Below are 16320 nucleotides of genomic sequence, written 5' to 3'. Positions count from 1 at the left end.
TTTGAGACATGGTTTCTCTGTATAGCCCTGGCTATCCTAGAACTTGCTCTGTAGACCAGGCTGGCTTCAAACTCACAGAGATCTGCCTGCCTCTGCCCTCTGAGTGCTGGGATTAAATGTATGTGCCACCATGTGCATCCTGATGAATATTTTCTTTCTGTTGTCTAATTAAGAGAAAAATCTCAACTTGGTAGTAGTTCATCTATTACCTCTCAAACATTTGCTAATTGTTTTTTCTTTTAACACAGAAAGTGCCAGCTTCAACCTTTAAAACAACAATATCTAGCTAGTTAATATATTTAATTTTATGTGTATGGGTATATAGCTTTTTATTTTATTTTTAAATAAATTTTAAAGTTACCTTTATAATATTTTCTTTTCATTGACAACAATGATAAACATTTAAAATATATGTAAGTGACTGGAAAGAGGGCTCTGTGACTAAGAACACTTGCTGCTCTTGGAGAGAACCTGGGTTCAGTTCTCATATGGTGGCTCATAACCATTCAAAACTCCAGTCCCAGGGAATCAAATAGGCATGTGATATACATACATGTATAAAGGCAAAGCATTGATATGCACAAAATAAAAGTATAAATATACATAAAACTTTTAATTAATTAGATTATTTTAATAAAATATATAATATAGAAAACAGAATTCTTAGGGATATACAGTTACAGTGCAAATCATGGCAGGGTTCTTGAATTTTAGAAAATGATTATTTTCAAAAAAGAATCTATTCCCTAACCCAGCCCATAACAAAGTATAAATGGACTCACTGTTTGTATACTGATAAAACATATCCTGGAGTCAGAACACCCAGATTTCAATCTTGTTTCTATCACTTGTTACTATATAGTATCAGGTATGTTACTTTTACATATCTAAGGCTGGTATCCTCAATGTAAACTAAGAAGATGGTACTATTTCATAATGTTTCTGAAAGGGTTAAATTAAAATTTTAGTATATAGAGAGTAATAAGAGAAGACTATCAGGGGGTTTAAATAAAAAATAGATGGGGGATTAAATAAAAAAACTACTGTCTTAAGACCAAGGGGAAATCATGCTAATAATAGGACTGACTGTTAATGAGAGAAGAAATGACAGTGCCTAGGAAAAGTTAGCAGTTTCAGACTTGGACACTACACAATAGATAAAGTGTGTTCCTTCTTCAGAAAATAAGATCTCAAAGGGAACAAAGAAACTTAACTTTTCTTAATTCAACAATTTTTGTCTGAACCTAAGTCTACTTTAAATTATGTATTAAGTAGGTTCAGAATTGTGTGTGTGTGTGTGTGTGTGTGTGTGTGTGTGTGTGTGTGTGTGTGTGTGTCCCCTTTTCAGCTCAGGGTTTCTCTGTGTAGTCCTGGCTTCCTGGAACTTACTTTATAGATCGGGATGGCAGTGAACTCCCAGAGTTCCACCTGCCTCTGCCTCCTAAGTGCTGGGATTAAAGGTATGTGCCACCACTGTCCAAGCAACATTTTTTTAAATCTAGATTTATTTAGTCTTATTTTACATGCATGGGTTATTTTGCCTGTATGAATGTATGTGCACTACATTCACGCTGAGGCCAGGAGGCATGGATCCAGCTGGAGTTATAGCTGGTTGTGAGCCACATGTGAGTGCTGGATGCTCTGAGCTGCCACCCCAGCCCAAGAACTCCTTAGTGTTTTTCAAGGTTCCCATATAATGAAAGCAATCAAACCTGTTCCAAAACTCTGAAACATACTAGCAAAAGGAGAAAATCTTTAAAAAATGTAAATTGAAGTACAAAAAGCAGTAGGTAGTAACTATGACCTCTTAACCCTCATCTCTAGCCAGTTTTATCTTAGAAAATTTTCTGGTAACATTGTCCTGACTGAACAGAATTTTTGCTTGAGATCCCAACTACTAGGAATTACAGAAAAAATAATCAGCTTGGATTTCTAATTATAAAATTAGAAGACACTGTTGCTGTCTTCAAACAGATCAGAAAAGGGTACCTGATCCCATTACAGATGGCTGTGAGCCACTATGTGGTTGCTGGGAATTGAACTTAGGACCTCTGGCAGAGCAGCCAGTGCTCTTAACCACTGAATCATCTCTCCAGCTCCAAAATTCCTTTATTTTTTAATGGTAGTAATTAATCTCCCTAGAAGATACAATAAGTAACTGCCAAAACTGAAAAACAAAAAAGCAATGACTTTTAGTTTTTCATTTTTTTGAACAGAGATGAAAGCCCTTATCAACTAGAATTAGCTGGTAACTGTGGTGGTCTGAATGAAAACGGCCTCCATAGGCCCATAGGGAGTGGCACTATTAGGACATGTGACCTTTTTGAAAACTGTATGACTGGGGTATGGAAGGGGAGTTTTTAAGGTCTTAGACGCTCAAACTGGGCTTAGTGTCTGATCCTCTTCCTGCTGTCTGCTGATCTGCTCAGAGAACTCTCAGCACATCTGTCTCTGTGTGATCATGCTTCTGACCATAATAATAATGGAATAAACCCCCAAACTCTAAGTCAGCCCCAATTAAGTGCTTTCCTTTATGATAGTTGCCATGATCCTGGTGTCTCTTCACAACAATGGGAACTATAATTAAGACAGTAATCTACAGTAAAAGTAGAATCTACATTGTAAATAGAATATAATAGTGTTCATATAGCTCCTTTCAATATTAATAATTAAGTGCCAGTATTTAATTACTTTAAAAGATACTACATTTATGTTTCAATAAAAGCAGCCAGTAGACTTTTTATTCTTTTAAATCTTTTAATAACAGCCCACAAAAACAGGGATTGATAGTCTATAGAGATTTGATTGCTATGTGGTTAACTCATGGTTTCTAAAATCCTACGAAATATAGTTTTATAAGAATTCACAAAATCAGGCTGGCAAGATGGCTCAGCGGGTAAGAGCACAGACTGCTCTTCCAAAGGTCCCGAGTTCAAATCCCAGCAACCACATGGTGGCTCACAACCACCCATAATGAGATCTGACGCCCTCCTCTGGTGTGTCTGAAGACAGCAACAGTATACTTACATATGATAATAAATAAATCTTTTAAAAAAAAAAAAAAGAATTCACAAAATCACTGGGTGGAGTGGTTCAGGTCTTTAAGCCCAGCACTTGAGAAACAGGTAGGTGGATCTCTGTGAATTTGAGGTCAGCCTGGATTATGCAGAGAAACTCTGCCTCAAAAATAAAAACAAAGCCCAAAAAAATGGAGAAAATAAATTCACAAAATCTATAACTTTTTTAAAGGCAAAACTAAAGGTAAATGAAATAACCTTTCTCAATAGTCCTAACTTTACATCTAATTAATTCCTAAATGACTGTGAAGCTTTGTGGTTCAGCGAAGTGAGATGCTCCTTTATGGTCAAGACATTGGTTTGTCCCATTTCTCCCCAAAATTCCCATCACATCTTAAAAGTCCACTGGTGTTCCACGCTTTAGTTAGTTATTAATGTATATTCCAGAGTGTCAAGAGAAGTCAGGACGTGCTTTTTACTATAGAAAGCTTATTTTCTTATACTCGGTGAACCATATTTTACTGTTGCTGGGTCAGTTAAGAACTTGCTGCTCTTCCAAAAGGCCTGAGTTCAGTTCCCAGGACCCACATCAGGTGGCTCATAACCACCTGTAACTCCAATTTCAGGGATCTGAAACCTCTTTTTGGCTCTGGATGTAACTGCACACATATAACAGACACTCACACAGGTACACACATACACATAAATAGAAGTAAAATATATCTTTGGGGCTAGGGAAATGGCTCCTCCAGAGACCCACCTGGTGGATCACAACCATCTGTAACTCTATTTCTAGAGAATACAATGCCCTCTTCTAGCCTCTGCAGACACCAAGCATACACTCGGTGCACATACATATATGAAACCAATACAAGTATACACAAAACTTTTAAATGTTTTTTAAAAAGAAATAAACTAGCCGGGCAGTGGTGGCGCACGCCTATAATCCCAGCACTTGGGAGGCAGAGGCAGGCGGATTTCTGAGTTCCAGGTCAGCCTGATCTACAGAGTGAGTTCCAGAACAGCCAGGGCTATACAGAGAAACCCTCTCGAAAAAGCCAAAAAGAAAAAGAAAGAAAGAAGCTGTTCAGCTAAAAGGATCCATAAGCAAACGATCAAAATTAACAAAGAGCAGGAGGTACTTTCTGCTATTCCCTAGAAGGTAGCTTACTATGAAGACATGAAGCGTTTTTTTTTTCCAGAATATGAAAATGTATTACTATGTTTCCACTGTCAAATTTTATGATCTTGGTCTTTCCTTCTTGCCTTTGTATAGAGCCAAAAGAGACACACTGGCTACTTTAACCACCTTAAAGCAGACTCCAGGAATTTCACCTACAGCATGACCTTTTTGACCAAATCCAGTAACCAGAACTTCATCATTTTCCTCAATGCAGTTCAAGCAGCCATCCCTGGGCGAGAATGCTGCGATCTTCTTGCCTCTTAATGAGCTGCACCCTGACACACTTCATTGTAACAAGAGTGCTCCTATTTTGAAGTTTGTCTGATGTTTTATAATGACTGGATTCAGTTATGAATTCATGGCTGAACTAGGTAGTACTTGGGTTGTTTGTTTGTTTTTTAACACTTGATCTTAGCCAAAAGGCCAAGAAGCTATTTGTTTGTTTGTTTTTAAAGAATTATTTATTTATGTATATGTATATGGTAACCATCTTCAGACACACCAGAAGAGGGCATCAGACCCCATTACAGATGGTTGTGAGCCACCATGTGGTTGCTGGGAGCTGAACTCAGGACCTCTGGAAGAGCAGTCAGTGCTGTTAACTGCTGAGCCATCTCTCCAGCCTGGAACTATAGTACTTGTACTGGCTGGTTTTGTATGTCAACTTGACACAAACTGGAGGCATCACAGAGTAAGGAGCCTCCCTTGAGGAAATGCCTCCAGGAGATCCAGCTGTAAGGCATTTTCTCCATTAGTGATCAAAGGTGAGAGGGCCTATTGTGAGTGGTGCCATCCCTGAACTGGTAGTCCTGGGTTCTATAAGAAAGCGAGTTGAGCAAGCCAGAGAAAGCAAGCCAGTGAGGAACATCCCTCCATGGCCTCTGCATCAGTTCCTGCTTCCTGACCTGCTTGAGCTCCAGTCCTGACTTCCTTTGGTGATGAACAGCAACATGGAAGTGTAAGCTGAATACACTTTCCTCCCCAACTTGCTTCTTGGTCATGTTTGTGCAGAAATAGAAACCCTGACTAAGACAGTACTTATTAATAGTGATCCTGCATCCATTTCTTTGTATCACAATGTTCATTTGACATTCATTAATATGGTAATTTTGATGACTTGATCAAGGTATTTTCCAATTTCCCTACTTATAATCACTATTTATTAGTTAGTTTGTTTGTTTATGGTTTTTTGAGACAAGGTTTTTTTGTGTCACCACCCTGGTTGTCCTGGAACTCACTGTAGAGATGAGGCTGCCCTTGACCTTAGAGATCTGCCTCGGTCTCCCTAGAGTTGGGATTAAAGGTGTGCCCCTCCTGTCACAATCATCACCACCTGATTGAAATAGGATCTTATGTGGGTCAAATTGACCTCAAACTGGCAAAATTATGATTCTCCATCCTTAACTTCCCTATGGTGGAATTACAGGCATCTACACCACACCCACTATGGTGGTTTGAATAAGAATGGTGGTCCCTGTAGGCACACATAGTTTTGGCCTTGTTGAAGAAAGTGTATCACTGGGAATGGGTTTTTAGGTTTCAAAAACCCATACCAGCCCAGTTGCCTCTACTGATTGTCAGTTACAATGATTAAGATATAGCTCTCAGCTTCTTCTTCAATGTGATGCACCCTGACATGATGATAATCGACTGAAGCTCTGAAACTGTAAGCAAGCTCCAAATTAAAGTTTTCTTTTAAGAATTGTAATAGAACAATGACTAAGATACCCACCTTGAATTAGTTTCTCCAGTCTTCCCTCCTCTCCCTTTCCTCCTTATTATAACCCAAGAACCTAGGGATCTGCGAAAGCTAGGCAAATAATCTACACCACTGCTATGCCCCAAATTCCAACTACTAATTTTTCCTTCAGAATTAAATTGGAGACATTTTAAAACCATACAAATATCCTGGCTCCTCACTGAAATTTCTCTCAAATTTATGGTCCTCTTTGGTACTTCCTTTCTGACCTATGAGATGGAAGCTGAATGATGACTGACCAATTCCGAAACTCCTGTATTTTCAGTTAGCACCTGATATTTACTCATGAGTTTCGTTTTCTTCAAATGGTTGTAATTCATTATTATACTTAGTTATTCTTGAAGGCAGACTTCCCCAATTTTAGCTCATGAAGGGGTTCTACAGAGCTGCATCTTTTTTTTAAAAAAAACTTTTTTATTGGTTCTTTGTGAATTTCACATCATGTACCCCAATGCTACTCATCTCCCTATCACTCCATATATGCCTTCAGCCTTTGCAACCTCTCAGCAAAGGAAAAAAATATTGTTGTGGAAGCTGCAATATGCCACAGTCTGTACCACAGTAAGCCTTTTTTTTTTTTTGTCCATACAGTTTACTTGCAAATGTTCACTGCAATGAGTTATTGGTCTGGTTCGAGGTCTCTGGCTTCTGCTACACTATCAATACTGGATCCTCACAAGGACTCCTCTTGGATATCTTGTTGCCATATGTTAAGATCCTACAGCTTTGGGTCTGTAGGACAGGCCCCTTCATGCTCCAGCAGCTCAAGACCTAGGCCTTGGGGGGAAGGAGGGTAGCTAAACTGATCAGCCCAACAGCTCTCCCACACTCGCACCACAAGGGCAAGCTCTCCAGCTCTTCCCTAGCTAGCTCACCCAATGCCACAGTCAACAAGGGGCATAGCACCTGCATCTTTAAAGTAAGTCTCCACCACATTTTTTGGAACTGAGTACTTTCTAGCATAAAGTATTTCAGCCTTGGACTTATTTTGCTCTTGTTCTGGAATAAATATCTTCTCAAAGAGCTATAGTTTCTTTTCTTTTTTAATAATTTATTTATTTATTTATCTATTTATTTATTTATTGTACACTGTAGCTGTCTTCAGACACACCAGAAGAGGATCCCATTACAGATGGTTGTGAGCCACCATGTGGTTGCTGAGAATTGAACTCAGAACCTCTGGAAGATCAATCAGTGCTCTTAACCGCTGAGCCATCTCTCCAGCCCCTCTATAGTTTCTTTTAGCAGAGAACACTATTACAGACAAAGATCTGGATGCAATGCATGCTTATTGCTACTGGAATGCTCCTGCCCTTTTTTTTTTTTTTTTTTAAAGAAATAATAAGGTATATATGTGGGATTCAGTGGTGGTTTGAATATGCCTGGCACTATTTGGGGTTGTGGCCTTGTTAGAGGAAGTGCATCTCTGTGGGAGTAGACTTTGAAGCACTGCCCAGTGTTGTCCTTTATAAGAGTCGCCTTGCCATGGTGTCTCTTTACAACAATGGAAATCCTAACTAAGACAGGTAGGGATACAGCTTAGAGTCGAGTGCCTTCTCATTATGCCTGAGGCTCGGAGTTTGAGTCCTACTACTGCAAAGCCAAAAGAAAGCCTCAAACAGAGTCTTAGGACAAGAACAAAAAGCAACTACATTCTTTGCCAAAAATATCACAAAAACAGACTCTAAGCTAGTTGCTAATATTGCTCTCCTTTGAAACCTGTTGAGTTGGCCCTCCATAGCTCATATTACTCTCAGCACTTCTTCCAGCATTCAACCACTCTCCTAATCCAAAGTCTCACACATTTCTTCAAAAAGTAGCACTTACAAGCCTGTCACAGCAATGTGCCACTCCCTGGTACCAGTTTCTACCTTTGTTACTTTTCTATCACTATGAAAAGAAACCAGGACCAAGGCAGCTTATAAAAGAAAGAGCTCATTGGGGACCATCATGGTAGGTAGCATAGGGGCAGGCAGGCATAGTGTTACAGCAGTATCTGAGAGCTTACATCTGATCCACAAGCACGAGGCAAAGAAAGAAAGCTAACTGGTAATGGTGTGGGTTCTTGAAACCTCGGAATTCACTCCCAGTGACACATTTTGGATTTTGATTTTTCATCTGAGACAAGGCCTCACCATAGAGCTCTGGGTGGCCTAGAACTTGCTATGTAAACCAAGCTGGCCTCAAAGTCATATAGATGCACCTGACTCTGCCTCCAAGTGCTGGATTAAAGGCATGTGTTATCATGCTGGCTGTTCTCTGTTTCTTGAGTTAGGATTTCTCTATATTTCCCACACTAGACTTGAATACATGACCTCAAGTGACCCTCCTTCATTGGCCTCCAGAATGAATGGGGCTTCTTCAGGCACAGGCCACACTACAGCTATAGTGTGTGTTCCTTCCTTCCTTCCCTTCCTCCCCTCCTCCTCCTCCTCCTCCTCTCTGTTGTTATTATTGTTTTTCAGACAGGGTCTCACTGTGTAGCCCTGGCTGGCCTAGAACTTGCTATGTAAGCCAGATTGGCCTCAAACTCACAGAGATCCACCTGCTTCTTTCTACCTCCCAAGTGCTAGGATTAAAGGCATGCGCCATCACACACACCCATTTGCTATCACCAAAGTCCCCTCCTTAGGTGGGTTGTAGGGTTTTTGTTTGTTTGCTGACAGTTGGTCCTTTTATGTAGTGCAGACTGGCCAAGAACTCACCAGGTAGCTCAGGCTGTCTTGAATTTACAGGCCTACTACCTCAGCCTCTGGAGTTCTGAGCTTACAAGTGGACACCATCATGCCAGACTTAGCTGGTAATAAATATACCAACGCTTTGCTGGTGCTGGTATATTACTTTAGAGATGTTAGAGAAAATTTTACTAACTTTGAATGTTTATCTATTTATATTTTCAAAACTTCTAGAAGAAGGAGTTATAAAGCAATTACTGTAAACACTTACTGAGTGGTGTTGTATCTGGAGGTGGGAAGTTCTCAGTAAAGTTGACATTGCATAAGTCTGTACGACAGCAGCAAAAGCGGTATGTTCCATTCTGAATGGAGGGTGGGGTGGTCGTCACTACACACTCTTCAAAGTGACACTCTTGGGGGTCACCAATGTGAGACCAACATCCTGCAGATCAATATTAAAATAGGTTAGGGAATAATACAGTAAGTAAAACAACAAATTATGAAATAACTGCAGCCATATAAAACTAATACAATCAGGAAGAAACCTAAATGAAAACGGTAAAGGATGCCACAGACATTTCACAGGGAAAGGCAACCAACAAAAACAATTATGGTTAACTGCACGATAATTATAAGAATTATTGAAGAGCCGGGCGGTGGTGGCACACGCCTATAATCCTAGAACTTGGGGGGCAGAGGTAGGCGGATTTCTGAGTTCAAGGCCAGCCTGGTCTACAGAGTGAGTTCCAGGACAGCCAGGACTACATGGAGAAACCCTCTCAAAAAAAAAACAAAAAAAAGAAAAAAAGAAAAAAAAAGAAAAAAGAATTATTGAAGAAAGGGCAAAGTCCAGCTATTTTAGATTTAAACTGTCCTCAACTTTAAAATAATAATGCAATTATAACAAAGACTCAGTGACAGGCACTCTCTTACAATTCTGTACTCAATGTTTGTATGATGGTAATTTTGGAAAAACATAGCAATTTTAATGTAGAGCCTTTAAAATAACCAGACATTTTTATGATCTATTAATTCTACATTAAAGAATCTACTTTAAAAAAAAGAAAAAAATAAAATGCAATCTGACACAACTTTTATATATATTTGAAGTTTTTCATTGCCAGATAATGCATTTCAGTGAAAACCTTAAAACAGCATAGTGTTCAAAAGCACGTAAGTAAACTGTGATACATATACACAGTGAAATATGGTGCTGAGGTACACGTCTTCAGAGAGCATTTATAATAACATGGGGGGAAAGAGGATGAACTTATTATATAACACCCTAATTTTAAAAGAAGACTGGTACTCATATAAATATTAAAATACATGGTAAATGTACCTAAAGAGAACAAATCAATATAAAAATAATATTTTTTAAGAGAATTGAGTTGTAGACCTTGGCTTTTCTGAATAGTTTTTTGTTTTTTTCCAAACTTCATTTGCTAACATTAACTTATAAAGAGAAAGATGTTATTAAAACACACTAAAAGGCCAGGCATGGTAGAGCATAACTTTAGTAAAGCAAAAGAAGGCAGATCTTTGTGAGTTCCAGGCTGAGCTGGTCTACACAGTGAGACCCTATTTCAGCCAAGCAAACAAGCTACACTAAAAGTAAACTTTCTTTTATGAATTGGAGCTTGTGGGTGACTATGTAGATATATTTATGTGTTTATCTTCTTATTTACTACTTTTCTGGATAGAGTCTTAATCTACCTACATGTCTTTTCTAGATAAGCTCCAACTGTATGAAAACAATGCTGAAGATAGAGCCCTGTGGCAGTCTGCCTGTGTGCATGACAGTCTGGGTCTGATTCTCAGCACCCAAAAGAAAAAAAACACTAAACAATTTCAAGGGGGGTGGGGGGTAGAAGCAGCTGTTAAGAGCACCCAACTGTTCTTCCAGAGGATCCAGGTTCAAATCCCAGCACCCAAATGGCAGTTTACAACTGTCTGTAACTCCTAAGATCTGATTCTCTCACACAGAGATACATGCAGGCAAAACACCAATACGCATAAAATAAAAAGGTAAATGTTTTTTTTTAAAAAAAATTACTTGCCTTGCTTCACAAGATTGATGTCTCCTTTTGATTTCTCCCACAGACCATAACATGTGCTCCCTTTGGAGCATAATATTGTCCCATTTTCATGAGAGATTCGACTCTCGCCTATCCCAAGGTCTTGTTGATATGGATCTTTAAATGCACACAGCCGTTCTTGATTCTGGGAAGCTGAACAAAAGAACAAAGAACACAATGGTAAATTAATTTTCTTTGATAATACTATTGATTATAATAATCTTTAAGATTTCATTTAAAATATACAATAATCTAATTTGAGTAATTTTTATAAATTTTCCTGCTAAATCCTTCTAATTTAATTACTAAATTTTTTTGTTTGTTTGTTTGTTTGTTTTTTTGTTTTTCGAGACAGGGTTTCTCTGTATAGCTCTGGCTGTCCTGGAACTCACTCTGTAGACCAGGCGGGCCTTGAACTCAGAAATCTACCAGCCTCTGCCTCCCAAGTGCTGGGATTAAAGGCGTGTGCCACCACCGCCCGGCCTGAATAAATTTTTAATTTTACATTTACCCAGTAATTTTCTGTTTCAAGACTTATCTTTATTTTTTAAGCATGTGTGTGTGTGTGTGTGTGTGTGTGTGTGTGTGTGTGTACACGAGTTCAGGTGCTTATAGAGGAGAGGGGCGTCGGATGTTCCTGTAGCTGGAGTTAAGGTGACTGTGAACTGCCTGACATGGTTGCAGTGAATTGAATTTAGGTTCTCTGTTAAAGCAATATACTTGCTTTTAACTACAGAACCATCTCCTCATCCATACCCTCCAGTAATTCCCTTTTTATTCAAACAATAAGAAATTAAGGAATATAAATTCCCAGATGACAGACTTCTTTTACACATATAATTCCTATCACTTTTCTACTATTAAATATTTTTGCTGTTCAAACAAAACAAAACAAAACAAAACAAAAAAACCCACCATCTTCAACAGAATATGGTGGCATATATCTTTAATCCCAGCAGGGGTATGGGAAGGGAGACAGAGGCTGATGGATGTCTTTAAGTTCCAGGCCAGCCTAGTCTACACAGTGACTTCTAGAACAGCAGAGCTACAAGGTGAGACCCTATCTCAAAAGAAAAAAAGAAAAGAAAAAGAAAGAAAGAAGAAAAAGAGAGAATTGTTCTAAACTAGCCTTTAAAACCAACACATAGGCCAGGCATGGTGTTGCACACCTTTAATCTAACACTTGGGAGGCAGAGGCAAGTAGATCTCTCTGAGTTACAAACCATCCTGGTCTACATAGCAAGTTCCGGGCTAGCCAGAGCTACATTGAGAGTATGTATGCCTCAAAAAATGAACAAACAAAAACAAAAACCCTAAAAATCCAAGAATTCTAAGCAAAAAGAAAATGATTTTATATTGTTTAAAGTAGCCAGATGAAATGTTCAATAGCTCCCCAAGGAACCTAGTTGTTCCTTAGTTTAATGCCACCCTGTCTTTCTTCATATACACTATGTAATTTAGCTGATTGTTAGCATTTGCCATGTGACTCACTGATTAACAAACATTAGCCAGCATTGTGAAAATACCAAAAAAGTAAAAGGTTATCAAAAAGCAACATCTGATCTTTACTTAGTTTTTTAAAATAGACTTTCCCAATACGTTTGAGTAGCAAAGATAATCACTAACTATAAACCAATACTTTCTTATGACCTTCTGAATTAGTTCTTTATTTGAAGTGTATAGAATTAGAATAGTATAATTCAGGAGCACTTGAGCAATGCATATTATTTATTAAATTAATGTTTCTGGACATAACAAAGAAGTCTAGAAAAGGAATGACAGGCTTGATAACTCTGTCCACCCAGTATATATAAATAGACCTGCCACATTTATTGCTATGCAAAGTACTTTCAAAGTACAAGGTCAAGTAAACAGAATGTTTACAAATAGGTATATAGAATTGCAGTTATCAAATTTTTGTAATATAGTTTATTCAGACAAATCAAACCAGATAGTATTCAATGAAAAAGAAATATGACTTGATGCATATATTATTAAACTACTTTAAAGTATTCTAGAAAATACTCACCAACACCAACTAAAGAGCAATACATAATATATCTTGCTAGCAATTCAGAAATATTAGCTGGAGTCAGTGTTTAGAAGAAAAGACATGAGGAATAAGGGTTCTGTTATTAGTTGCTCACAAAATGAGAATGTAGACTCCATATCAGTCCTTCATATCTTTCATGAAAGATCAGTACACTAAAGGGAAGTCCATGTTATCAGGGACTACTAAAAGCCAAGAAAAGGAAAATCAATGTGCAGCTTAAGAGTTCTAAGGCATCTGGGAACCTGAGAAGGGATTGCAATGAGAGTTGAACTGGAATAAATGAAAATTGTTGTTTACATGGACAGTATTCTACTCTCAGGGGAGTACAGGGACAGAAGTTCAATACCAGTCTAGCACAGGAAAACAACACTTCAACTAAACACAATCCCATTCCTTCTTGAACACTGCAAACAGTTCCATTGAAAGAGTAAGGAGGTACAAACAAACAAAACACTCCAACCAATGACTTAACCCCAGATGGTGAAGTCCTAATGCAAAAACACAAGAAATGTGAAAAATCAAGGCAACATGACTCCTCCAGAAATTAATAACTCCATAGCAATGGCTTCTAAGGCTTCTCAAACTACTCCACAGAATGGAAATGGAAGTAACACTACCAAACTCTTTATTTAAAAGCAAAAACAAAAAGAAAAAAAATTATTGACCAATTTTCCTGCTAAGCATAGATCAAATATTTTCAATAAAATATCTACAAGCAAAATTGAAAAACACATCAGGAAAAAAATCATTCACCATGATCAAGTTGGCTTCACAGCAGAGGGGAAAGGATGGTTCAACATATGTAAGTCAATATAAGTAACAATCAATGGCCTCAAGCAGAAAAATCATAATTCATCTCAACTGATGTAAGAGTCTTGACACTACCAACATCCCTACACAGAAGCCCTGAGAAGACTAGACATACAAAAATATAACTCATAAAAGATATATGTGACAAACCTATAGCTAACATTACTAGTAAAAAAAAACTCAAGAGCATTTCCACTAAAATCAAAACAAGATAAGGACATTCACTTTTTTCTTTACTTCTTTTTAAACTTGAAAATAGAGAGAGAGAGAGAGAGAGAGAGAGAGAGAGAGAGAGAGAGAGAGAGAGAGAGAGAGAGAGAGATGTGTGTGTGTGTGTGTGTGTGTGTGTGTTTTGGAGGTCAGAAAATACTGTGAGATCATGTGGATCCTGAGATCAAGCTTGGAGGCAAGTACTACACCCACTGAGCCATCTTACAGGCCTGAGTGACCACCTTCTCTTCCTTTCTTTCTCTCTCTCTTTCTTTCTTCCTTTCTTCCTTTCTTTCTTCCCTCTCCCCCCTCTCCTCTTCTCCCCTCTCTTCTCCTCTCCTTTCCATTCCTGAGACAGGCTCTCACTGTATATCTCTGGCTAGCCTGGAACTTCCTCTATGGTTGGGGATAGATAACCTTAACTCCACCTACTTCTGCCTTCCCAGTGCTGGGATTAAAGGCAAGTGCCCCCTACAACTAGCTCACTTGTCCATTCTTACTCAATATACTGCTTGATATCTTAGCTAGAGGAATGAGCCAAGAGAAGGGGCTGGAATACAAACAGAAAATGTAAAGGTCAAAACACCCTTTACAAATACTATTCCACAGTTCTTAGATATATGAAGAAATGTTAAACCTCCTAGCTATTAGAGATAGACAAATTAAAACTATATTTAGATTATATCTCAACAAAAGAGTATAGTTTAGAAAACAAAAGCTGATGAGAATCCTTCCTTATACTCTTATTAGGAATGTAAAGTCATCTAGTAACTATGGAAATCAGTATGGATGTTTGTAATATACATACATCCAACAACAGATGTGTACATTACAACCCAGCTATTCCACTACCTAGTATTGATACCAAGGATTCCAAGTCAACATATCACAGGGATATTTGCAGATGAGTATTTCTGAAGCACACTCAAAAGTTATAGGAACGACATAAAGAATTTTTTTCAGCCAAGAAGAATAAAGTTTTGTCACTTATAGGAAAATAGATGAAAGTTGATATAATCAAATTAAGTGAACTAAGAGCTGGTGGCACGCCTTTAATCCCAGCACTTGGGAGGCAGAGGCAGGCGTATTTCTGAGTTCTAGGGGAGAATGATCTACAGAGAGAATTCAGGACAATTTGGGCTGTATGAGACCTGTCTCAAAATAATAATAACAATACAATAATAATAATTAATTAATTAAAAAAGTAAAGAAAGACTTGACCTGGGAGATGGCTCGATGAGTAAAGTGTTGGTCCTGCAACCATGGGTGTCATGTTTGCCCAGAAACCATGTAAATCTAGAAGTAGAACACACCTGTAATTCCAGGGCTCTTTCAGCACGATAGAAAGCAGAGCCTGGTATATACTGTAGCAAATAACAAAGAATTCTGTGGCACATGGCTTTAATTACAGCCTTGAGGGGCAGAGGCAGGCAGACCTCTCTGATTAAGGTCAGCCTGAGCTACATAGCAAGCTCTAGGCCAATCACGGCTATATAGTAAATACCTGACTCAAGAGGGAACAGAAGGAAGAATTCACTTATAAAATTTTATAAGGGACACAATGCATAAAATCAGAACTCCCTGGAGTTTTTGAAAACAGAATTATTTATTCTAGAAAATTATAAGACCATTCTATAGTTGAAAATTTCAAAATGATATGTAATTGGTGGATTTACTCCAAGCATGCAAAGCTAGAATCAACCTTCAAACATCTACCTTATCAAGTTATGGAAGCTTAAACAACTTAAATAATTTTTTTGAATATAAGACTTATAATCCTTCCACTTTAAAAAGAAAAAAAAAAGGAAACAAAAATCTCCTGACAAAATTCAACTCCTACTTATGCCAAATAAGGGGTGATAAATGCAGTATGCAAAATAGCTTTGCAGTGAAGAACTATAAAACCATCCCATCCACACTTGACTAAGGAAGAGAAGGCATGGATACTATGGCTTCTGACCTTTGATCATGCAGGGAAGGGGCCCGGGAGATGGCTCAGTGTCACCAAGCCTTATGACCTGAGTTTGATCTGTGGAGCCCACACTGTGGAAGAAGAGAACTAACTCCTGTAAAATGTCCTCTGACTTCTACACATGCACCATGGTACATGTGAACACTTACACACATGCATGTATGCTTACTCATGCATACACACACATACAAATAAATAGCAAATGATTTTTAAGGATATAGGAAAAATGAAATATTCATAACTAATCCATATATATGTATACATGTTTATGCAATAAATAAGAAGATGGAAATGGGTGTGGGTCTTCTGTTCTTTATCATTAGGTAGACAACTAAATTCAGCACCCCCCCCTTTTTTTTGAGACAAGATTTTACTATGTAGCTCAAGTTAGTTTCAAACTCAGGATTGCAAGTGCTAGGTCTAGTTAATTCTAATTCTCAACCAAATGAAATTCTGTTTCTTCTTCAAAACTTACATATTTTCTTGGTTTCTCCATTCTGAAATCACATTGTGTGTGTGTGTGTGTGTGTGTGTGTGTGTGTGTGTGTGAGAGAGAGAGAGAG

General features: G+C 38.1%; 1 protein-coding gene across 2 annotated transcripts in view; it reads right to left on the bottom strand.

Annotated features, from left to right (window-relative positions):
• Bmpr2 (bone morphogenetic protein receptor type 2) overlaps positions 1-16320 on the bottom strand; it is a 106655-nt gene that overhangs the window by 52044 nt on the left and 38291 nt on the right. For both annotated transcript variants that reach the window (XM_031367634.1, XM_031367635.1), the window contains exons 2-3: positions 10695-10865; positions 8906-9076 (exon numbers count right to left, since the gene is read on the bottom strand). In XM_031367634.1, the coding sequence (XP_031223494.1) occupies positions 8906-9076; positions 10695-10865 (342 nt within the window). The remainder of the gene's footprint in view (positions 1-8905; positions 9077-10694; positions 10866-16320) is intronic.

The sequence above is a fragment of the Mastomys coucha genome, unplaced genomic scaffold (assembly GCF_008632895.1).
Source record: "Mastomys coucha isolate ucsf_1 unplaced genomic scaffold, UCSF_Mcou_1 pScaffold14, whole genome shotgun sequence".
NCBI classification, from domain to species: domain Eukaryota; kingdom Metazoa; phylum Chordata; class Mammalia; order Rodentia; family Muridae; genus Mastomys; species Mastomys coucha.
Note: the sequence above shows the minus strand (reverse complement) of the source record. Positions and strands in the feature narration are given on the sequence as shown.